The 24,773-nt window shown below is 41.9% G+C and overlaps 1 protein-coding gene across 1 annotated transcript in view; it reads right to left on the bottom strand.

Moving 5' to 3' along the window:
• Positions 1-3,982: 3,982 nt before the first annotated feature.
• LOC134527293 (CLIP domain-containing serine protease B4-like) overlaps positions 3,983-24,773 on the bottom strand; it is a 69,716-nt gene continuing 48,925 nt past the window's right edge. Inside the window, exons 4-8 of the mRNA XM_063359848.1 lie at positions 20,500-20,798; positions 16,456-16,564; positions 11,519-11,700; positions 9,097-9,195; positions 3,983-7,190 (exon numbers count right to left, since the gene is read on the bottom strand). Coding sequence (XP_063215918.1) covers positions 6,868-7,190; positions 9,097-9,195; positions 11,519-11,700; positions 16,456-16,564; positions 20,500-20,798 — 1,012 coding nt within the window. The 3' untranslated portion in view covers positions 3,983-6,867. The remainder of the gene's footprint in view (positions 7,191-9,096; positions 9,196-11,518; positions 11,701-16,455; positions 16,565-20,499; positions 20,799-24,773) is intronic.

Below are 24,773 nucleotides of genomic sequence, written 5' to 3'. Positions count from 1 at the left end.
TGTGCACACTGTTGCCACCGTTTCTTCATATGCTCGGCCATACCAGTGATACCAGCGATACCAGGAACCAATCATGTTCCCATAACTCGCTATGTGGAATTGCAACGACCCGTCACTTGTTCGAATCATTGGAAACGACGGTGGGGCGCGAAGTGTGCGAATTTAGGATTCAAGTGACTCACAGTCCTGTAAGGTGGTAAAAAAATCTGTCGCTGTGTTGCTTGGCTCTAATTTATTTAGTGTAGATGTACTTTCCCCTCAGTTAGTTGGCTAACTGATGCATGCGAGTGTCGTGATGTCTGTTTTTAGAGGCTTGTCGAAGTTTTCGCAAAAGTGGCCTAATTAAACTGGTTTTTTTAGTGTAGTGTTAAGCTCCAAGGCCGCACGCGACTGTCAGGCTGTAAAACAGGATATGTCATCTCTCTGACATATCCAGCCTAGACCCGGCCAGTCGCACTCGGAGGCATATAACCGTGTGGGTGATTCTGGTGTGTGAGAGAACGCAAAATTCGTTAAACCCTGTGTCTTTATTAAAAATTTTATTTAGACTGATGCAATAAATCCTGATTGACATAAATAAGAAGCAAAACCAAATATTTTAATAATTTCTCGAGATAGCTGGTGCGTGGGGTGCAGTCTGGAGAGAGGTTAGAGATGCATGTTATCCTGTTGCCAGCAAAAGGCGGTTGGAAGGTTGGACGAATTAGTCATTGTGTGCACACATCGGTCGTGCTGGACTGCGTTGGCTGAAGTGGCGCGTGGCGTGACGCTCGCTGGCGTGGGACAGTGGCGTGAGCCCTGCTCTGTGATGCACGAGCGCCCAGGCAGAGGGCTCATCACTGCCACAGCGACTGCTGCTCGGCTCGGGTTGATCAAGTGTTAACCACCTTCCATGGGACTTTTTTACATTTGTGAAGCACTGTTCGTTCTGAACACATGGGCGAGCGCCATTAATTATAGCGCATCTCATCCTTAGATCACAGTGTGTATTTAAACGGGCATTTACGTTCTCTTTCCAATGCATGATTTCTGCCATCAGAGCTGTCCTTGTTTCGTTGTGCTCTGTTGCCAGATGCACGCCATAGAGCGCAAAGGTTTCACACAAAACTTTGTAATGTAATGTAAATTTGTTTAATGTATCGGAAAAAAAATTATATTATTTAAGGTAAAATTTGGAATTATTATTGCGGAAATAAATTTACCTGGCGTAGTCTACTTCAGGGAGCATCATCCAAAATGTCCTTTATTTTATTTCCAAGAAAATGTGATTGAAAGACGTCATCTTGGTTTCAACAGTTTATTGACATTTTGTTTATATCATTTAATTTTAAGAAGTATGGCTCTTTTCAGCATTACACATACTTTCATCGAATGCTTTGTTATTAATAATGGCTGAATGTTACAAATAGTTTCCTCGGTAAAGTAATAATTGGCTTTTAGAATTAATTATTTTTTTCTGTCAAAATGACTACAGCTGTAATAATGTTGTCAGCAGACACTGTTTTATGGCCTTCGGAAAATCAAGAGATAGTATAGTTAGTAAAATATACTAAAACACATTATGGTTAACGATGGGATATAAAATACGAATTTAAGTTTTAAAAAGCCGGGTGGTATCAATCTGACAACAGTGTTCGCCAACAGTGTTGTACTGCAATCTAACAAAGATTAGGAAATGATACAGATGGAGTATTAGCCGTCAGCCATCAAGTCATTTTTTTCCTCATTTTTCTGATTTTCACATACCAATATGGCGGACATTTGTTTATATTGACGTCGTCCGGCCGGAGGCCGTCTTCAAGCCCGACTTGCGACCGCCCGTACTTGGTCCCGCTAACGAAGCGCGCCCCTAGCCACCCGGTCGGAGTCAAGTGAGCTTCCCGCCACTCCGTACCACAAAGGTAAACTGCGGTAATTACTGAGGGCTCGAGTGCCCCTCGCGTAAAGACGAGTAACTAAGGGAGCCCAGTAATTACCCTAATTTTTACAAACTCTTCACAAGAAAAGTGCGTCGTAGGAGTGTGCCACTTACTTCCGTGGGGAACTTGAAATCACACGTAGCAAGTGCTCCCTTTGCGGCCTTCCGCCTAAACTAATTAAATGACTCTTCCATCATCATTTACCCCCCCCCCCCCCGTTCTAACTTGTCTGTAACTGCTGGAGTAGTTGGTTAACTAACAAACAGTCTCCAACTTGACTCTCCTTCCTTTTAAGTACATTTAAATACAATTAATGTAATTACGATTATTATAGGCCTTCCGCCATTAGAATTAAGCCTTAGTAATTATTGTGTGAACATTGTAGTGGTTATGATCTCTTTAAGTTATCTTTAAATAAATATAACAGTAAACGGCGAACTTTGGCGCGCGGGACCAGCCTACCTCTCCCCCGCGCCAAGGCTAGCACGCCAGTGTCGAACTACTCGCGAACCGGGCCGGACGTCCTTAGTGCCACGGGAAGCCATCATCGCTTTGCAACCACCAAGTAACGCTGGTAAATATAGTCACCAACCAAACCTTCCTTTTTCAGCTTCCCGTGTGCGTTCGCGTTCATTTTTTACTACAAGTAATAACATCGCGCACACAAGTGCCGATGCTAACTTCATGGGCATTCGCCAGTAATTTAACACGGACTGCGGCTCACACAAGTGACCCGGCCGCTGTTAAGAACTAAGCTTACGGGATTGGCCACCCCCAATCACCCCCCCCCCCCTTCCCCCGTTGCTATGGGTGGACATGGCGTAAGGGCGGAACTTTCAAGTGTATCATGTAAAGTATAGTGCCTCTCAAATTGTGTGAACTGTAACGTGTAACTCAGTGCTCACAGCGCAAAAGGGGTCAGCCCCGAATAAAACCCAGTAGCGTATTCAATTGTGTTCTTCCGTAGTGTTGCTTGCCCCTCCAGCTAGGGATCAGTGTACTATATTGTGTAAGGAGAGTACTGGATAATTAGCTCTTTGAAAACCCCGCTCCTAAATTCAATCACAGCCGAAGGCCTAGTGGTCCACGCCGGGGCAGAAAGTATCCACGCCCAAAAACATTGGTTAGCGACTGTGCTAGCCTGGCGCCCACCGGAATATACCCACACACCACCACATCCCACTAGGCACCGCCCAGGTCTCGAAGCCAAGACCGCGGGTGACGGCAATATTTGTACTAGCTGTTCTAGCCTGCTTTTATTAACGACTGTAGTTAAGATGTTCGGAAGAAAATTTGTTTTAAAATATTACTGGTTAATATGTTTATATATATTACAAGTCCTAAACGAATCTTCATAATACAAATGTAATGATATGAGTTGGCATTTTTCTATTAATTTAACCTCTAATACGTTTGTAAGCAAACGGCCATCATATTGGTAAGTATAGTCCACTGAAACACCTTCCCCTTTTGGCTTCAACACCCTCGCCTATAGTCAGACCTTATGCTCCATATCTATATTTCCCTAATCTCTGAAACAGACTATAGACTTGGCCAACTTGTGATTGGATGGTGTGGTTGATAGGGTAATACAAACACAGAAATGGCTGCGCGCTGACATCATTCGGCAACATTTTCACGGCATGTGAACTGGGAACGAGTAGGCTTTAGCAGTTTCAGTCGAAGGGAATATATTCAATAAACACGTAGGTGAAAAAAGGTATTTTGAAAGTGGACTTAGATGACGAAGGTAGTGAAGCTGGGAGGGGAGATAGGAGTGAATGTTTTGCAAGTGAGCAAAACCTGCTGCCTCAGCGTGTGAACTGTTAACTTCGCTGCAATCATGAATAGTAATTTTTTTTAATAATTATTATTTCCTTAAAAGAATAATTTATATTAAAAACCGATTTTAAAACATTAAGTATGCCACACTCTCGTATAGATAAGTTTATGATAGCAAAATAAAATTGTAGTAAACAATAATTAATTCAATAAATAAACAATCAGTGTGTCTAATTTGTTACTGTAGGTTGAACTAAAATAAAAAATAAATAAAAAACTTAATGTTTGATACAATTTATATCCACTTCCTGTAAACATATCTTTTATTTGATACATATAATACAATTCGTAAATTCACACTAAAATGGTACATTATAAAGTTTTATAGTTAATAAATATTATATGACAAAAACACATCCAAAATGTAGTATAAAAATTGAAATAGTATAATTGACAATAATTAAAAACATTAGTTTATCTCATGCATATCAAAATATAAAAATAACTGTCTGAAATGCTACTACAAAGTATGACTCTGCAGAAAGTTGATGTCAGTGCAATAAACAGGAATGATTGCAGTGGTATGGCCAGAGAAAAGGTTCTGTTCCATTTTGGAGGACCAACAGTTCGTCAAGAGTTTGGGCAGTCAATGTCTGGTGTCGCTGCGAAACATGCAAGAATCCAAGATAAAGCTAGCCCAAAAGGCATTCTTGCTGAGGTTCATGTTCGCAACTAAGCACATTGCTTGGAAGGTCTTTCAACTGGCTGATGCATGGTTGTGATCACCTTGACAGGACTACAATGAATGATGACATGAGTTGTAATTACTCCTTTCCTCCGCAACCCACAATGACCAGCTGCATGATATAAGGCTAAGGGAGCCGCTTATAGACAGGTTAGCAGTAGTCAACGGTAAAGAGTGTATAAAATTATGTGTTGAGCCCATTGAGAGTGATCGACTTGGGTCCTGCCAAATCATTCAACCACAGAAAAATTCCCAACCTGGTTATGGAAACCAGTAAGTAAATTATTCCATGTATCCGAATGTATTCAAACTTTCTGGAATTCCGGGAGCATCACAGGCAAGGAGGGCCACGACATCTCTATACGATAGACATACAGTAAGGCCTGACATAGAAGACTGGGTATTGGATGAATCAGATATATATTTACAGGAAATCGAGCTAGACGGACCAGGAGTAGCAGTTAACAACACAGCATCCTAATAAGACTATATATTGGACCACCATACTGCCTAAGGAAAGCCACTAATTATGGACTTGTTCACTAGGTGGATAAAGGCGTGGCGACTAAGCAACACCACGGCCTCAATTTTTGAGTGTGACCTTGAGATAGAATATTTCCCACATTGAAGATATCTGCACTTACTGATAGAGGACATGAACTCCTATTTTACAAGATTTACCTAGAAGAGACTGTGTATGACTTGTAAGGTTAAGCAGGTAAAAACACCCAGATATTCCCTAATAAGCAAGCACAGCAGAAAAAATCAAAGGGATTAGAAGCTGAAGACATTGTTTAGGTTGCACCTTACCTCCAAATTTTGGTATCCATCTTCTGCATCAGAACGCAGAATTTAACAAGGAAAGCCAGTTCATAAATGATGTTTTTGGACAGAAATTTAGAATTCTAGACTAGCAAAACATGTGGTTTCCAGAAGAAGATGCAGTGGGTTTGGGAAAGGTGTGAGATGTAGCACAACACCAACAAAAAATATTCCTAGCAGACCAGACTTCACAATCTCGACATACACCAACATAACTGTTGAAGGGTAACCATGTATTTAGACAGGAATCACCTCCGTTCAATTTGGTCAGAAATTTCTGCACAGGATTAACCAGTATTTAAATGGGTACCACCGACTACGGGATCTCATGCCTTACCTGGTACTGACAGCATAAAATAGATATGCCAATGTGAACTAGGCTTATCTGAGGTTTGTGAAGATGCCAGAGCAGAGCTGAACATGATCCTAAGCACAAGGATGAAGAACAGCTCCCAGTAGCAGACATGACTGAAACATGCAATCTAGACTACCTAACCACCACCACCGCCTAAATCATAAGATGACATTGAGGAGGAGTACATCACAATAGTTAAATTCCATGACAAAATATCTTGGATCTGAGCATTAAGTGATAGCAAACGATGGATCCTGAGGTGTAGTATTGGGACAAGTAGCTGCCACATCGGCCAGTCCCACCCTTTAACATGTGGTGGCCAAAAATATGTGTACCTGGCTGACACACCCTTCTAAGCCACTGAGGAAGTATGGAAAACACATCTAAATGTGTGACCAACACTATATTTAGAGATGTCGCTGGCTACATCGACTGCAGTACGTTGGCATATAGTGAACCTTCAAGCCTGCCTTGACTTGATGCAAGTCTCTAAGGGTGATCGAGATCCCAGACAAGCAGGTGAACATTCAAGCAATTCCAGACTCGACATCATCAACCGCACTACCTGATTCCGACACGACTCATGCACGCCCACACAATGATGTAAATGTAATTGTTAAGGTTACTTCTTACACCTAGCTTCATGTGTGAACTGGAAGAGGTCTGGCATGAGCAATGAGATTGAGATGCATGTTAATAAATAATCGATTGTGGCGATCATAATTAGCCTACAATTGAGTATCTAGTTTTTAAGCAAGGGCAAATATTTACAAGGTAGACCCCGAGTTGTTGGATACTCATTAAAGAGTAAGTATGAGGGATAGAATATGAAGTGAATTATATTGATTTGTGTGTATCTGCAATATTCATAACAATATTTCAAAATCTGCCATCTCAAAGATGCTTCCGTCCCTTGGTTCCACAGCAATCAATATTTATATTATTAAAAATAACACTAGTACTTCCATCAGCGACATCTACCTTCAACCTTATGAACCAACTGTGATGTCACCAGCAGATGCTTCCCACCATTAGGTCCTGGGAGAGCAGAGGGATATGACATCACAAGCAGACGATAATAACACCACCATATGACTACACGACTGCCTGTAGAGCAACCACCTGTTGGTATGTGTGGCAACGTGATGATAACCCCGCCCCCCTGTTCACAGACCAACTACCTCTCCATACTAACGTGCAACAGCCACGCAGTAACGCATGCTCATCCAGCCGAAGGTCGCGGCTCAGATCTGGTCGAGCAGCCAGTGCAGGTAGTGCGTCACGCGCGTGTACACGCCGGGCACAGCCTCTGCGGCGCAGGCGCGCGCGCCGAACGACACCACGCCCACCAGCACGCTGCGAGCTGCGCTGTGCAGCGAGGGCTGCTCCCGGCTGGCCAGAGGACCGCCGCTGTCGCCCTCGCACGAGTCCCTGCCGCCGTCGCCGGCCGCGCACATCTGGCTGGCGCCCACCGAGATGTTGGCCCGGCGCGTGAACACGGCGTCGCAGCCCGCGCTGGGCTGCACCTTCAGCTTCACCCACTGCAGCGTCTTGCTGCTGGACATCCCTGTCGCGCAGTCACACCTTGCTACACCATCTACACCATCTACACCAGCTACAGCGTGTCGCAGCCTCTTAGACTGCTGTGTGCAATGCACGGTATCTGCTATTAGCACCGTGCTCTGTTGCGAAGAGCACAAAAGTTTTAGACACAACATTAAAATAATTTTAAATAATGATTTTTAATGTATTAAAGTTAAATATTATTTTTAAGAGTAAAATTTGGAAAGAGATTTTTGGAAATACTCAATTCTATCTCCTAAGAAAATTCATCAGAAAGACATGATCTTGGTTTACACCTTTTATGTCATCATTGTTTTAAATATCTTTCAAAATTAAAAACATTTGAGCTCTGGTCAACAATGGAAATAAATTCATGGAAGGCCTTGTTATTAACAGTGACCGACAGCTACAAATAGTTTCTCCTGTAAAAGACTAATAGATTTTTTTTTCTTTCATGAAGTACCTTTACAAATGTAATAACTATCAAAAGTCACTATTTTATGGTCTTCAAAAATATAAAAAGTTGGTAAAATATAAATTATACTAAAATGTATTATAATTATTTATAATATACGAAATAATAATTTTGATGTTAAGAAGCTGGGTAGTATCAATCTGGAAACAGTGAGTGTCATTCATACTGCAATATAAGAGTGAGACAGACTAAAGGACCCATTGGCTCAGCAGTTAGAAATTCTGTATTGTGATTTAGAGGTTCCTGATTTGATTCCCAGCAGGAACAAAATTTATCTCTTAGTTCTGCTGGCTCAGTACGAAAGTGTACCGGAAAAAAAATTATATACCTATGCAACGAACACTAACACAACATATGAGAAATATTGTGGGTATGGTGGACTGCCAAGCAACGTATGTCTAGTAAGTTTTCTATTGAGAGTGAAGAATGCCGAATATGTATGATGTCAAAATGGAACCATGGCGTGCTCGAGGTTTGGCTACAAATATTTTGTCGGCACATTTTTTTTACAGTATAAGTGAGATAAACAGTAATGAATTGTACGTCTCGGCAGTGAGCCTCCTTTTTGGCTTGCACAAAGGTCTCGCATCTGAACGTTGTTTCATGAAACGGCTGACGGTTTATTAATTAACGTTTAATTTTTTTTTGCTCCAGCTAGTTAACGAGAGATTGCTGAGCTCTGCTTCTCGTATCTAATGCAAATTTAAATCCAATAAACAGGTGAATGAAATAAATATCATTTCTGGTCATTCATTTTCTCCGAAGGATACTTTTTGTTGAGCTGGCTCAATGTACGTCCTCGCTCGCCCGTTGTCCTGCCATTACTGAAACCTCGCCCATTCACGGCCAGGACTGTATGAAGAGTTTCATTTGGTAGGCGTGGTGCTATCTGCTTTTATTTTTTTCTTTTTGTTGGTGGAAATGATAGATTTTTTTATAATGTCAGGTAGGGCATCTCCTCTCCCCAAGCGTGGGGACTTGTTTACGGCATCTTCTCTGAAACATATAAAACAACTAACAGGACATATTCTCCTTGATAGGAACGAATTCGGACGTCGGACGGCGCACTCGCAAAATAATTCCCAAAAGCTAATCGAATAATCGAAATAAAATTGTGGTCTCAGAGGCCTCAGTCTCTTGAGAGACGAGCCGGCCCGAATAACTCTCGGAGCCGAATCGAGGAGGGAACAAACTGCCAAATTGCGACGCCACTGCGTCCCAGCAACGGCTTACCGCGAGAGTCAGCCACTTCTCAATGCAGTCCGCACACCAGGAAATTAGCCAGCCCATCGTACGTTCTCCTTTGAGAACTATTTCTTGATTTCTTCTGACATTTTACAACACCGGCAGGCCAGCCCAAATCCACCGTGTTTTAGAAATGTTATCATTTTTATTCAGTTAGACTTTTAGCTTTAAAGTAATTTAAAGTACTCACCCATGCTTGTTGATCCCCATCCAGCTGCTATCAAACTTTCGCCCGTGTAGTCAATCTTGATCAAGTCTTCGAATGGCAAGCATATTGTGCTGACGTATGCTGAAACATTCAAACGTCCGAAAATACATTCCCTTAAAAATCAGGTATATTTGAGGATATATTTATCAAAGTATTTATTGGTTGGGATTACCAGCGGAGGACTTACATAATAATTTTAGGAATATATATGTGACTATGGGGCTTTATGATTGCAATAATCTTAAAGGCGTGCAGATAATTTATTTTTTGGAGGCCAAAATTCAGAGAAAAGTTTATTTTTAAAAATCACACCATAACCATGTGTCAAAGTTTGGACAGATACGATTTCTGCCTTGTTCGTCGAAAATTTGGTCAACTTATTTAAAATTTAAAATGCAGATTACAAATTTAATAATTGATCGTGGTTGGAACGATAATGCGTCTCATCCTTATTTTTCTGTGTGTAGTGTAATAGACATTCACTCTCTCTTTTCAATACATGATTTCTGCCACTAGTGTGCTGTCCTAGTTTCGGTGAGCGCTGTTGCCTTATCGTGAGGTGAGGTGGCTACAAAATTGGCGAAATATTTTTAATGTGCATAAAAATTCTAATAAGCTAGTGTCACAACATATTACAACTTAAAATTCATAAATGTTTATAAAAATAGTGACATAATTCCTTGCATTGTCTCGAAATTATGGGGAAAAATTCCATTTGCATTTTTCTTTGAAGCAGAAGATTTAAGTTATCTAGGTGTATTACTCACTTCACGATGTACAGGCCATAGAGCACGAACGTGTAAGACAAAACTTTGAAATGCTTCAGAGAAAATTTTGTTTCCGTAAGTTTATGAAATATTATTGAAAAACAATCTGGATTACGATGTAAATAAGCCTTTTGAAAGAGAATTTGGGAAATAATGTATCTTCCTATTGTATTTGTCAAAATCACTATATAAATTTTAATTCTAAGGAGACAGAGCTGAAAGCTTCCATCTTGGTTAGTATGCCCTTTTCAACAACTTTTTTTTACATTAAAAAATTATAATTTGGTTATATTCTAGCAGAGAACTTGATTGAAGGGAATGCCTTATATTAATAGTGACAGACTACTACAAATAGTTTCTCGTGTGAAATAATTAGCATTTAGTACTGAATTAGTGTTTTGAGAATGACTAAAACTGTAATGATATTGTCAAGAGATAATATTTTTTGTCGTAAAATATCGAAATATTAAAAATTTAAAAATTAATTTAATATAATTTACGATGGCATAAAAATTAAATTACGAATGAATAAGCCGTAAGATTAATTAGTGGAAAGCAACTAATCTATGTTTTGCCGAGCAGTATAACTATGGCAACAGTACTGCCATTTACTCTGTACTGCAAATAAAGAGTGAGTTTCTATCATTCCTCTCAAACGAAATGTAGTACTCATGGAGCCAAGAAGTAAGGGTGTTGGTGAGTGCTATCTTAGCCTTGTTAATACTTGAAGTCAATATGAGATCGACCCCTCACTCCCGTTTCCTATCTGCACAGCAAAACAATGAAGTTTGAAGCTAATTTCTTGTAGATGTGTTGGTAACGTGCTTGTTAGGCAATATTTACTAGATTATTGCAATTGTATATTCTTCCTGGTGAGTTCTTTTCTAGATATGAAACAATTTTATAGCTTATTAACCTTTAAACAAGTACAATATGTTTTTGTACCCAATTACTAACCAGCTTACTTCAAATACAGAACAGACGCCCACTGCATAGACTAATAGCTCCATGATGGTACTCGACAACGACAACTATGCAGTCCCGGAACAAGAACTAGCGAGGAACTAGCCTTGAGGAACAGAGTCGCTATCGAGCGATAGCACTCCCCTCCCTGACTCCACAGAGCTCCTGGTGGAGCACAAACACGGATGCTCAACTGTCTGGGACTGAGGCGACCGAGGACTGAGTGGACCAGGCTTGGCCCATTCTACAATGGCACGGAAAGGAGACGGATCTAACGGAACAGGGTTTCTACAATGGCACGCAGACGGGGACTGACCCGCTCAGATTAGCTCGGCAGTGCTGAGCTCTTACGCTTACGTTGCTCCGTGCGACCAATAGAAGCCGAGAACTAGGCTGGGGTGCTAACCATGTTTGTTCATGTTCCAAATGCATTTTAAAAAATTTTCAAGTAGAAGAATATATATTGTTATATTATAACTTTGTCGTTTATTTTTTATTATACACGCAACGTAAATTCTGCCCTTCCTATGATGTTGATGCATAATACAATTGCATTGCCCTTGAAAATCAATCTGATTGGTGGTGATCTGCTACGTGTCCGTGCCAATGTTGAAGCAGCAGACGCGGCAGTGAGATCCGACTGCGTGTCCGTGCCACTGCGGGCCGGACCTCACCGGTGATGCGAGCGGGGTGGTCCAGGCGCACCACGGCGATGTCGTGCCTGTACTTGGGGCGGTTGTAGCCGGGGTGCGCGACGACGGACAGCGGCGAGAAGTCCTGCACCGGGTCCGCGCACTCCGCCGCGTCGCAGTCGGGGTCCGTCCTCTCGTCCAGCTCGCCCAGCCGCACCGACACCCTGCGGCATACCTCCCAGTGCACACTTCCAGGCTTTCCAGTTTCCACCCTGGCAGCAGAGCGAGCATTACAAGTCTGGAAACATTAAGGTAAGCGATATGCTCACGTCATGTATACAGTTGTGACCTTGGTAACTTTGTACAAGCAAACCCGCCTGGAAGAAAGTTATGATAAAAGACTACGAGGCGCGACAAACAATAATCTATAAGATACATTGTTTCATCTTCGATGAGGAGAAGGCTCGGTTATCGCTTCGCGGCGGAATGTTAAAAACTTGATAAGGTAATGGAAAATCTGTCTCCGTGACAGTGGACGATGTGCGAGGGAGATGTTACTTCAAGATAGTGACCGGGACAGCTTCTGTTGCAGCCAGTAGCACAAGATTTATTTACGCTCCTTGATTTGTCTACCGTGTAAGTTCAGTTTTAGCGTGTTACAGTGCGCACAACGCACACATAAAATTGGCGAATCATAATCGAGTTATGTATATGTGTGTATTTTTTTCCCCGATTCCGTTGTCTCGAGTTTGCAAGTACAAAGATCCGAAACATCGCGCAAGAAACAGTGACGTGTATCGATGAAATGCAGATAATAAATAGGGTACCTTAAAAAATATGTTTAACGTGACTTATAAAATATACATGCAGTCTATTTTTGTTCGGAGTTCAGCAGATTATTTAAGTACATTGATATGAGCCATATGTTTATTTCATCTATTTATTTGAAATGCAAATCAGTAAAATGTAATGTGCTAAATTTTTCCTGAAAATTATGGAATAACGACCTAAAACAAGTCCTCAAAAGTGGGGGGGGGGAAGCTTCTAAAATAAGAAACGTCTAACAAATGTCAGACAAATATTTTTAATATTCGGGTCATGTCATCTATTGCAGATGAAAAATCAAAGTTAGTAGGCAAATAAATCGTTCGAATTTCCTAATTGTTCTCAAGATTTACAAGACAAACATTTCTAAATCTACTCTGCAGCCTCTAAAACTGCTCAACAAATTAACAGATCTAAAATTGTTAATTTATTTCCGAATGTATGAGTTGCACTGCGCATATTCTGCGCACTTCATGTTTATATCGCTCAAGTAAAAAGATCTTTCCGTGTGCTTAGCAGAATAGAGAATTGCCTGAGATCATCAATGGGTCAACAAAAATTATGTGTGTATAAGTGGTGATAGTTTTAAGTTATGATTTTCTAAGTTATGATGTTTCTAAGTTGTGTGGATCTTGAATGGTAAACATTTGGTTGTATGTTTGGAACAAAGGTTTTCATACGGTTTTTCATTCAGTCCGTACATAGTTCTCATTTTGACTGCTAGGGGGAGATGAATAACCATATTGACCACGATTGCTTTCTATTAGTGACTTACAATACTGCTATTTATAACCCTTTTATATAACACATATAGCATTCCTGCATAGTACGTGCATATACGATGAACATTACTGTGAGAAATAAATTTTATGTATTATATTAATTGTACACAAAAATATTTTCTCCAATAAAAACAAAAACAAAATTTATGAGCTTAAAAATTTTCTCATTTTATTGAAAGCTATTTCTAACAAAAATCTACATAAAATTAATTGAAAAATAAATTTCAGTATCTAAATATTAATATGGTGGAAGTAAATGCCATTTAAATTAGCTAAAAAATATTACTTGTGAACCTCAAATACAGATCACTAGTTTCCAAGCAACCCAAACTTATTGGGTAGCTATAATTGCATGTTTTGTAAAAAAAAAAAAAAAAAAAAAAAAGGGGGAACCATCCTCCTGGTTTAAACTGCGTATTTTAAACAAATATTTTCAAGTTATATGATTTTTCGTTCAATGGAAAAATCTCATTAAACTGGCCATTTGTGAAGCAGAAAATGTTATACATGGTCCAATATTCAATTATATAAATTTCGTTCTCTGAACTATTAAATGTAATAAAATGCATTTATAACACATTTCCAGCATTTCAGCGGTGTACTGCCGATAGAATTAATCTCTCATGTAAAATTTACAAATTGGCATACTTCTGAATGTACTCATTCTCAAACTGATTATCCATGGTCACAATCGTTAAATACAACAATCACTCACAAATATATTTATTTATTATTTTTACTTCGTTTACACATTTCCAAAATATTTTCACAAATTCACAAAATTTCACATATTACCAATATCTTTCCACAATTTTATTTAAATCTGGACAGGACAACGTCTGTTGGGTCAGATAGTTTTATTTATCTCGTATACATCATTCGTTACAGTTTTTAAATCAACTTCATTTTTGATATATTTGTTTTGTTTGTAATTGTTGATATTAATTTAGAATTAAAATTAACATATCGCTGTTGGCAATTAAATAATCGTCACTATTATAGTCTTACAAAACGCATATATCAATATATGTGGGAAAGGAAGTATCATGAGGGGGGGGGGGCGGAGGAGAAGTGTATTCCTTCCCGGAATGTTTTTAAAAATCAGGTGCATGAAAATAAGTTAAGTCTATCTGAGAACCCTTAAGAGCCCTTCCATAATCTTAAATTCTTAAGAAAAAAAATTCTACTTACTAAAGGTAATTCCATATACTACCACTGATTGTAATTTTGTAGTAATACGCATTATGTATAGTCAGTGGACATAAAGCGAACCATGGTGTTGTTAGTTTAAGCTGGCTCGTGAAGTGCATGATTATTCAAAAAGTAAACAATTAAATAACTTGACTTAATGTTAAAATAATTAAAATAAATAGAAAACGTAAAGGTCTGAAATATATGTATTTGTATGAAAATGAAGTTTTTTAACATTTTGGCTAAATATTCTGGATCTAGGGAGTAGGACTTGACTACGCCCTCCATTTCCTATAAGCGCACTTATAAATTAAATTGGCTTGATAATTTAGCGCGTCACATTTAGTTGGCAAGGTTCGTGGGCTAGATCCAAGGCACTGGCATGTCTTATATGAACGAGCACAGAGACGGTACCGTGTGGTTTGGAGCCCATTATAGTCGTGTAGGTATCGCCGTCTGAAACATCGGTACACAACCATCTGGCGTAAAATTTTACCTCTACTTTCACTTCCAAAGACCCTTGGAAGGTTCAAAATTATACAATAGTTTACATAACTGATTGATTATTTCAAAAACAAACTCAGTACTTTCATGCAGTTACCATGCAACCAAAATTGTTTCACTTGTGGCCAGTGGAACGAGTTTTAAGTACAACATAGAGATTAAATAAACAAATTTAGCATACTTAAAGCATAGGTATATAGGCCTATATATGTCAGCCTTTGTGTTTTCAGTTATAAGTGCTGATATTAATTTATTGTACAGATATGGCATATAAAATACCTACTCTCCAAATTTACTTTATAATACAATTTCAAGAATAATTCATTATATTTTCCTCCCATTTTCATTTGTTTTTAAATGTTGACCATATATTTTGGCATGAATTGACTCCAAATGTTCGTAAATGCAAATTTTTTTTTGTCATATATAATACATCATTGAATTTTAACAAGTTATAAAGTTTATCCTTATATCTTTCTCGTGTATGCACTGCAGTGAATTTCAGTCTTTCAGCCAATGTTTTTAAGGTCTAGTGTAACCTGGCCAGCCACTGTGGCTGCTAGCATACCTACTAACCAATAATCTGTGGGTAGTTTAAAGAATGTAGCATAAGAAGATTAAATGCGGTGGATGAGAAGATATCACTTGCTTTCTACTATGGCGAGACGGTGTCGGACCTCAATTGATATCACATGTGCAGTAGTATTTTAAAATATTGAATATCAAATTTTCTGACTATATCTTTTACATTTTCAAGCGCGTCAAGTTAGGAAGGAGTTTTTTGGTTTAATAATGTAATAATCGTTTCAATTACTAAAGCGATTCTCTTTCAATTTATGTCTTAAATATATTAACCTTTTTTTTACCTTAAAAATTATTTTCAAAGACTAAGTTTAAATTATATTATAAAAAAGAAAGAATGAATCGCTGTATGGTCTTTAATGAAATACTACCATATAGGAATCCTAAATCTAAAATAATATGAGTAAATTATTGCCTTATCTTACGAAGAAGTTATAGAAATAAGCCGCATACAAAGTACCTAGTGTGAATCTAATTAATTTGCTAAATCCAGGTCACTAGTTTATATTAAATGCTATCCAGTGGTTTGACCTTAGCCCTGTGACCGAAAATCACAATTCATAATTAACCGAAGGTTAAGTTAGTAAAATATTGCACCATCTAAAGTGGCAGTTAAATTGGGTTTATTTTACTTTCTGATTATCATACTGACCAATATAAAAAGAATAATAAAATAATCTATGTTTGAATGATTTCAAAAAAAATATGTGTACGTTACTAAGTCATTAATTAATACCGACATAAATTTCTGATGGGCTGTCGGGGTTCATTTTTCGGCAGACCGACGTCACTCTGATTGTTGTTATTTCACGAATTATGATTTCTAGGCTTGAGTTCATGCATGTTCAGTGGCTGCATTACATGTCCATTTCATGTAATAATTTTTCTGATTCGTGTTTATTTAGAAAACTGTCTTCTATCTCTCTCTGTGCCGTTTAACTCTTTACGATATGCTTACGAGTCGAGGTCTGAATTGCCAAAGAAGTTCCGCTTCTATCACGTGTACTCAGTTACATCAGGCTAGTGACCACGCTACTTGGGCATGCGGACAGAACTCCCGAGAGCCCGCTCCAGGCGGCAGTGGTTGGTACTCACAGCTGCAGGCCGCTGGGCAGCGAGGTGACGCAGTGCGCCGCTGTGACCACGTGGTTCCTGGTGATGAGAGACCCGCCGCAGCGGTACATCACCTGCTGCGATCCCGTGCCTGCAATCAGTCACACTTCACAACCACGTCACCGATGTCATCCCAACTTTGACCTCCCTGCAGTGTATGTATCCCTTAGCCATAGCCTACAGTTCACAATGAATAAATAAAAGTCACAAACTAAAAGGTAAGGTTAGGTTAGGTCAGTGTAATAAGTAATAATAGTTCTGTATTTATTCAGGGTTAGGTTACGTTAGCTTTGTTTAAAATACTCTGTGGCCGTAAAATATATAAATCCTTGCAGTATGGCGTATTTTTCACGAGCGATCGGCAAACTTCGGAGAACTTCGGAATTGATTGGGTGTGACTCTCATCCCTTAGGAAACCAACACAATATTATACTACATCAGTGATTTAAAACATATTTTGGACATGCGCCTTTGCTGGTTTACATTGGCAAAAAAAGATGAATAATTAACAAACGCACAGGGGAGGGGGGGGAACCCAATCAGCAGATGTCAAAAATTAACTGCATAGACAGCACAGAGAATTCCAGGAAGGAGTTAGTCAGAAAAATATCACAGCACATACGAATAAAGTCAGCTGACAAAGACGAGGTAGTTGGAACAAAAACAGTAAATATAGAAAGACAATAACCCTAAACAACACGGCGACAAACTGACGAACCCAGAACCCAAAACTGTTACTAAACATATATTCTGGACAAAACAACAACTACAGTACAGATGAACACAGTAGGCTTTCTTAGAAAAAACAGTTGCGACGTTTCGGGATATGAAATCTGTACCCATTATCGGGCACAAACATCGCTGGGTTCGCCTGTTTATCGCTGTTTTGTCCAATGTCGTTTTTCATCTTTATTTACTGTTCTTGTTGCTACTGTCTCGTCATTGTCAGCTCTTTTTTTTTTTGTCTGTGAGTAGATATTATTCAAACTAATTCTTTCCCGGAATTCTGTGTGCTGTCTATGCATTTAACTTTTGACATCAGCTGATTTGGCTTGTATAATGTGTGTTTGAATATTAATATATTCTGTCCGTTCATGAGGTTTCTCTATGATCTACAGTCTGAACCAGCAATGGCGTATATCCCAAAAAAAATCTATTTTAAATCAACCTTCCCCATTGTAAGAATCTTTCAAAGAACGTATTACAGATCAGTCAGTATATTTTTCTTTATTTCTTTTATGTAAAGTCCTTGTGCATAGTATGTCACGCTCATGGAGTTTTAGCCAAAGTGTTGCGCCCTTCACAGCATAAAATTTCTTACGAGTATCAAGTCAATTTTCACTTGGCTCCCAGCGTGTTGAAATATGCAAGGTTTAGCTTCCTAAAAACCAGTCTGTGAAATACCATGTGAAATACATAAACTATTGAATACATAGATTTATAATAGCTCTTTCTACCTACGATATTGAAATGTTTATGATTAATTTATCCACAAAGAATACACAACTTATAGATTTAGGAACCCATCACCAAATTCTTTTGGAAATGTGATTTAAAAGTTACTTCTTAAAGTTGTATTTCCACTTTCGTTACCGATTTGTTTGGGTTCACTCAACTTCAGTCTCCTGTTTAATTTCTGCCTGGATATACACCAATTAACCATAGGATAATACTAAGTGTGCCTCATATCTCATTGAATATCCATCAATTAACAATAGGATAATACTAACTGTGCTGCATGTCTCCTCCTTGACTATCCACCAATTAACAAAATTATAACACAAAGAACTGTGTTGCATGGAAAACTAGACGCACACTGCTTGAGGCTGGAATGCTTGATTTTTGGAACAACACACACAGAATTGAATGATTTGTTTTTTTATTCGTCTCAAAGAACGGTCAGGGAATTTGGAGAAGGAATCGGCAATGACCTATGACCTAGTGAGGAACTGTCCCAGCATTAGCCTGGAGTAAGGTCAGGAAAACACAGAAAATCGAAATCATGAGGGACAGGGTCCTCCCAAAGGTGAATCCAACATTTCACTGTTGCGTCAACTTTACCTGTCCGAACTGACTTACTTCTAGTGAGGGACGCTTTGGAACCCATCGACTCAGATTTCGAATATACATCCAACCATGACTAGCGCAAAGAACTGATGAAAAAGTAGAATAAGTTCGAGAACCAGATTGACCAACGGAACTGCACGTCACGCTTTCTATTTTCAGAATTATATACTAAGATCCTGGGAGATAGAAATTTAGGAATTTAAATCACGCGCATAGGAACAGAAATGTTTGCAACAATGACAAAACCAAGATTAAAGTGGGCCTCTAACCACTTGAAACTCATTAGATGTCCATAAACCTAATAATGTCATTGGAAGGGTACGATTACTGCCCAGACAGACCCCACCGCATAAGCGTGAAAAGTTTAAAATCACTTGGCAACCGACAATCAACAAGTAATTAGACTCGCATAGGTGAGGTAGGACAGATAGGTTTATTGAACATAAAACTTATGACATCAATGAAGACATTGTCAAATAAACCAATTCTGCACGCATCCAAAATACATTGTAATCAGCTTCAGCCAAGTAGTACAGATGTATCAGCATTACTATTCATGTATATATAGTGGAATTCCGCAAGAGTATTTGACTGTACGATAGATCTCAAAACACTCTTCTTTTTTTTTTTTTTTTTTTGCTACGATCCGTCAGAAAACATTTTGCAATAGAATGCAGTTGATATCTAACTGAACGACCATCATGAATCACTTAACAAAACGAGAGAAAAAAACTAGAGTATATATATAATATATATAAATATATAATATATTTAAGAATTATCTTGGCACCAAACATTTTCACGAATAACAATTGTTTCTATTAAATTGGTTTAGTATATTTAAACATATAGCTACCATAAAATACGCTGATTCATTTTTTGCGATAGGTTTAAATAAAAGCCTTTGTCCTCTTTCTGCAATTGGCCACAGATTATCTGGAGGACTGAGCCAATTAAAATCCCTCAGTCAAAGAAGTAACGAATCCAATGCAATCCATTTGAGAGGTCTTAAAAAGACAGGATACAATGGAAAATATGCATTTGCCCGAGTGTGGTGAGGACTGTGCAGTCTAACCTAGAGAGTAATAATCCATGTAGAAAGCCGCTGAGATAAACCAAGGGTCCTGGGGATAAATAATTCTATCGGACCCTCTTCCCGTTACTTAATGTACAACTTTTCAAACCCTGCAATTAAAAAGAAATTAAAGAATGTAAACACTACATAGAAAATAACTTATGTACTTCTACAAAAGATTCATTTGAAAACCAGTTGCAAAGAAATAGTTTTTAATACGAACAAGTAAGATATATTATGTAATATTGTACCTACTACACATGGCTTTTTTTGCATGTATGAAATACATTTTTCGAGATAGGCTACTACTGTGTTTTTCTTATGAAACTTGGCGCATAATTTTATATTTTAAATGATGTTTCATTCAAGCATAATTATTTTAAACCATCAAAAAGATAATTAAATATTAATAATTGGACTTTATTTTTGTTTTATTGAGCTTATTAATATGAGAAGTTAATAGTGGAAAGTTATTTAGGGAACAGTTTACCATTAACTCAAATAACTTTAACTAATTTAGGTACTGGGACTACTCATAGCATAATTGCCCAGGTAATAATCCGAACAAAGTGTTATTGCAAACACTATTTTGTAGTGATATAGTTGCTTTCATGTTTATGAACAAATGTGCAAAAATCTGTGATTTTAAATTAATATTTCTGTTCCATTTACAAAAAAAACGCACACATAGTATAAACATTACCATGGCCATAACTGTAAATGTGATCTGCGTGTATCACATAACTTGTAAGATTTCCAATTAATAGAGTTGTAATTTTCGTCCTATCAGAAAACAATCTCATAACTCAACCGAACCCCTGTGGCACGTTGCCCCTCCCCTCCCCCCTTGCCCTCGGCGGCACGAAGACAGGGGAGGCACTCACGCTTGTAGCCGAGTCTTGCGATCCACGGGAAGGCTCCGAGACTCGCCGTCCTCCCTCCGACGATCCTCTCGCTCAAGGACATGCCGCACTCGTCCACGTCCACGAGCTGGCGCCTCTTCTCCAGGAAGGACCTCGCCGGCGGCCTGTTCCCTCCGTCGCTCTCCCTGCTCCGCTCCTCCGAGGAGCCGTAGTCGGAGCTGGGCCTCGGTCGAGGAGTGCTGGTGGTCGGCAGCACCACGTCTCCCCCTCTCACGTACTCTGGCGGGACCGTGTTCACGTTCAGAGTCGCCGGCCGAGGACTTGCGGTCGGGAACACAATAGAGGGAATCGTACTTCCTCTGGACGGGTACTTGGGTGTGACTGGGTGATTATTTGAAATTACTGATCTCCGAGAATCTGATGTTTCATTTTCCTCAAGAGATTTATGGACTGTATCGTGTCGATTATATCCCCTGTCTGTGTGACTGTTTAAAGGTTTTACTGGGGGAGTAACTCTACTTAACATTTTCTTTGTGCCCCACTTGTTAACTTTAGATGGTGTTTCTGGCATAATAAATAGGCTCGTTTGGGATGGTTTGTAGGGTTTGGTTGGATATGTTGGTGCTGTAGGAATCAGAGTACTTAAGGGACGATGAATCATTCCTGTATCTAAATCTGGGTATTTGCTCTCATCCAAGACGTACGAGTAAGAAAACTGCTGCTCGCCGGAATCTTTGGGAAACTGGGCCTCGCCATTCCCGTTCCTTCTGTCGCGCCACGAATCACGAGTGAAGATCGAAACCCCGGGGGAGTCTTGTGCTCGATTATGAACATCGTAGGTTTGCGTGCCAATGTGCGTGCGTCGAGGTGTGTCATGTGCATGTTCGTCGCCGTGCCTGTGAGGTAGACCGGGCAAGGGAGGGTCCGTGGTGCTCGGGCTTGGCTTGATCTCTCCTGGCGCAGTTCGGGCTGTGCCGCTGGAGTGGCGATACCTGGGGTCGGTATCTGGCCGACGAGAGACGGCGCTGCTCGATGACCCGCCGCGGTGGTCGCGGATGGACTTCTCCACGCGGTCGCAGCACACGAAGGGCATGAAGCCGTCGAAGCCGCAGGTGAGGTCGGCCAGCAGGAGGCGGCGACCCTCGTGGGCGCCGCGGCCGAGCAGAGGTCTGGCGGCGGCGCAGGCGCGCACGTCCACGCAGCGGCACCACGCGGGCGCCGAGGGCAGCCGGTCCGGCCGCGAGGTCAGCGGCGAGTCCACGTCGGGCCACTCCGTGGTCCACCCGCGCCGCGACACTGCGGACATGCACGGCTCTCTGCACTCTGCAGTCACACTTGGTAGGTTCAGGCGAGTCCACGTCGGGCCACTCCGTGGTCCACCCGCGCCGCGACACTGCGGACATGCACGGCTCTCTGCACTCTGCAGGCACACTTGGTAGGTTCAGGCGAGTCCACGTCGGGCCACTCCGTGGTCCACCCGCGCCGCGACACTGCGGACATGCACGGCTCTCTGCACTCTGCAGTCACACTTGGTAGGTTCAGGCGAGTCCACGTTGGGCCACTCCGTGGTCCACCCGCGCCGCGACACTGCGGACATGCACGGCTCTCTGCACTCTGCAGGCACACTTGGTAGGTTCAGGCGAGTCCACGTCGGGCCACTCCGTGGTCCACCCGCGCCGCGACACTGCGGACATGCACGGCTCTCGGCACTCTGCAGGCACACTTGGTAGGTTCAGGCGAGTCCACGTCGGGCCACTCCGTGGTCCACCCGCGCCGCGACACTGCGGACATGCACGGCTCTCTGCACTCTGCAGTCACACTTGGTAGGTTCAGGCGAGTCCACGTTGGGCCACTCCGTGGTCCACCCGCGCCGCGACACTGCGGACATGCACGGCTCTCTGCACTCTGCAGTCACACTTGGTAGGTTCAGGCGAGTCCACGTCGGGCCACTCCGTGGTCCACCCGCGCCGCGACACTGCGGACATGCACGGCTCTCTGCACTCTGCAGGCACACTTGGTAGGTTCAGGCGAGTCCACGTCGGGCCACTCCGTGGTCCACCCGCGCCGCGACACTGCGGACATGCACGGCTCTCTGCACTCTGCAGGCACACTTGGTAGGTTCAGGCGAGTCCACGTTGGGCCACTCCGTGGTCCACCCGCGCCGCGACACTGCGGACATGCACGGCTCTCTGCACTCTGCAGGCACACTTGGTAGGTTCAGGCGAGTCCACGTCGGGCCACTCCGTGGTCCACCCGCGCCGCGACACTGCGGACATGCACGGCTCTCTGCACTCTGCAGGCACACTTGGTAGGTTCAGGCGAGTCCACGTCGGGCCACTCCGTGGTCCACCCGCGCCGCGACACTGCGGACATGCACGGCTCTCTGCACTCTGCAGGCACACTTGGTAGGTTCAGGCGAGTCCACGTCGGGCCACTCCGTGGTCCACCCGCGCCGCGACACTGCGGACATGCACGGCTCTCTGCACTCTGCAGTCACACTTGGTAGGTTCAGGCGAGTCCACGTTGGGCCACTCCGTGGTCCACCCGCGCCGCGACACTGCGGACATGCACGGCTCTCTGCACTCTGCAGGCACACTTGGTAGGTTCAGGCGAGTCCACGTCGGGCCACTCCGTGGTCCACCCGCGCCGCGACACTGCGGACATGCACGGCTCTCTGCACTCTGCAGGCACACTTGGTAGGTTCAGGCGAGTCCACGTCGGGCCACTCCGTGGTCCACCCGCGCCGCGACACTGCGGACATGCACGGCTCTCTGCACTCTGCAGTCACACTTGGTAGGTTCAGGCGAGTCCACGTCGGGCCACTCCGTGGTCCACCCGCGCCGCGACACTGCGGACATGCACGGCTCTCTGCACTCTGCAGGCACACTTGGTAGGTTCAGGCGAGTCCACGTCGGGCCACTCCGTGGTCCACCCGCGCCGCGACACTGCGGACATGCACGGCTCTCTGCACTCTGCAGTCACACTTGGTAGGTTCAGGCGAGTCCACGTTGGGCCACTCCGTGGTCCACCCGCGCCGCGACACTGCGGACATGCACGGCTCTCTGCACTCTGCAGGCACACTTGGTAGGTTCAGGCGAGTCCACGTCGGGCCACTCCGTGGTCCACCCGCGCCGCGACACTGCGGACATGCACGGCTCTCTGCACTCTGCAGTCACACTTGGTAGGTTCAGGCGAGTCCACGTTGGGCCACTCCGTGGTCCACCCGCGCCGCGACACTGCGGACATGCACGGCTCTCTGCACTCTGCAGGCACACTTGGTAGGTTCACGACTGCCTCGCCACTCCCCTCTACGACTGTGAGGCAGTCAACTACGAGCTAGTAGCAGAGAGACCGAATGACATCGACGAAATGGAGGTTCTGCGTAAATAAATTAGCAAATAGGAAAACGTATGAGGGTACAGTATACATAAGACTGTGAATTTTAGCCTGTCACCAAATGATTCCGCGAAATTTCTAGGCCCCTAGTTATTTTGAGTTGTCCTATCTTTAAGCCATAACATTTCTAACAGTGAAAAACAGAAATTTGGTTAAATTACTATAAACGCGGTGCTAGCAACATTGTAAATGTTTGGGAAAGCTGATTAGGTTAAAATATTTTTGGTTTGTTATTGCTGTAGTTCTAAATATGATAGGAATAAAACTGCAGAGTTCCATAGGACCCGTCTGGAACCATGCTTGGGATTGTTCCTTATTCCAGGCCATGGTTCCAGTCGCCTCGAACTGTGTTGCTGGGTTTATGAACATGCGTAGCCAGGTTTTGTGGAAGAGCGAGAGGGTGTCCAAAGTTGGTTAAAAGAATATATTTCGTTTAAACCTGTTTCTGGGGATTGCAACGGAGATGCTGGGGGCTCTCCCGCAAAAATATTTGACAAATTTGATACTAGAAAATTTATTTTCATTTTATATCTGATGGCCATTCATTGCTTCTTCGTAACCTGAAATTCTTACATAAAAATTTACACTTATTAAATTTATATCTTCACACTTTGTTCCACTGCTAATGGTTTTTAAGTCCTAATACGTGTTAAGAGGCCCGTCTAGTCAGGGGTGTACGTGTGTTAGTGAGAGGGGATGATAAGCGCGACGCTCGCTGGTATTTATAGCGCGGTGTCGCCTCTAAGCGAGCATAGGACAACTGTGAAATTTGAGCCGTGACCGTAAAATTATATGGCATAGAAATGAAAGTAAAGGTGTAATCCCTTAAGAGCTTTCAAGTATCTGTATCAGTTGTTTTATGCCCCTAAATTACTTTGAAAACCCACCTTTTTGTCATT

This window comes from Bacillus rossius, chromosome 1 (genome assembly GCF_032445375.1).
Source record: "Bacillus rossius redtenbacheri isolate Brsri chromosome 1, Brsri_v3, whole genome shotgun sequence".
Classification (NCBI taxonomy): Eukaryota; Metazoa; Arthropoda; class Insecta; order Phasmatodea; family Bacillidae; genus Bacillus; species Bacillus rossius.
This window is presented reverse-complemented; position numbering and strand designations above follow the sequence as displayed.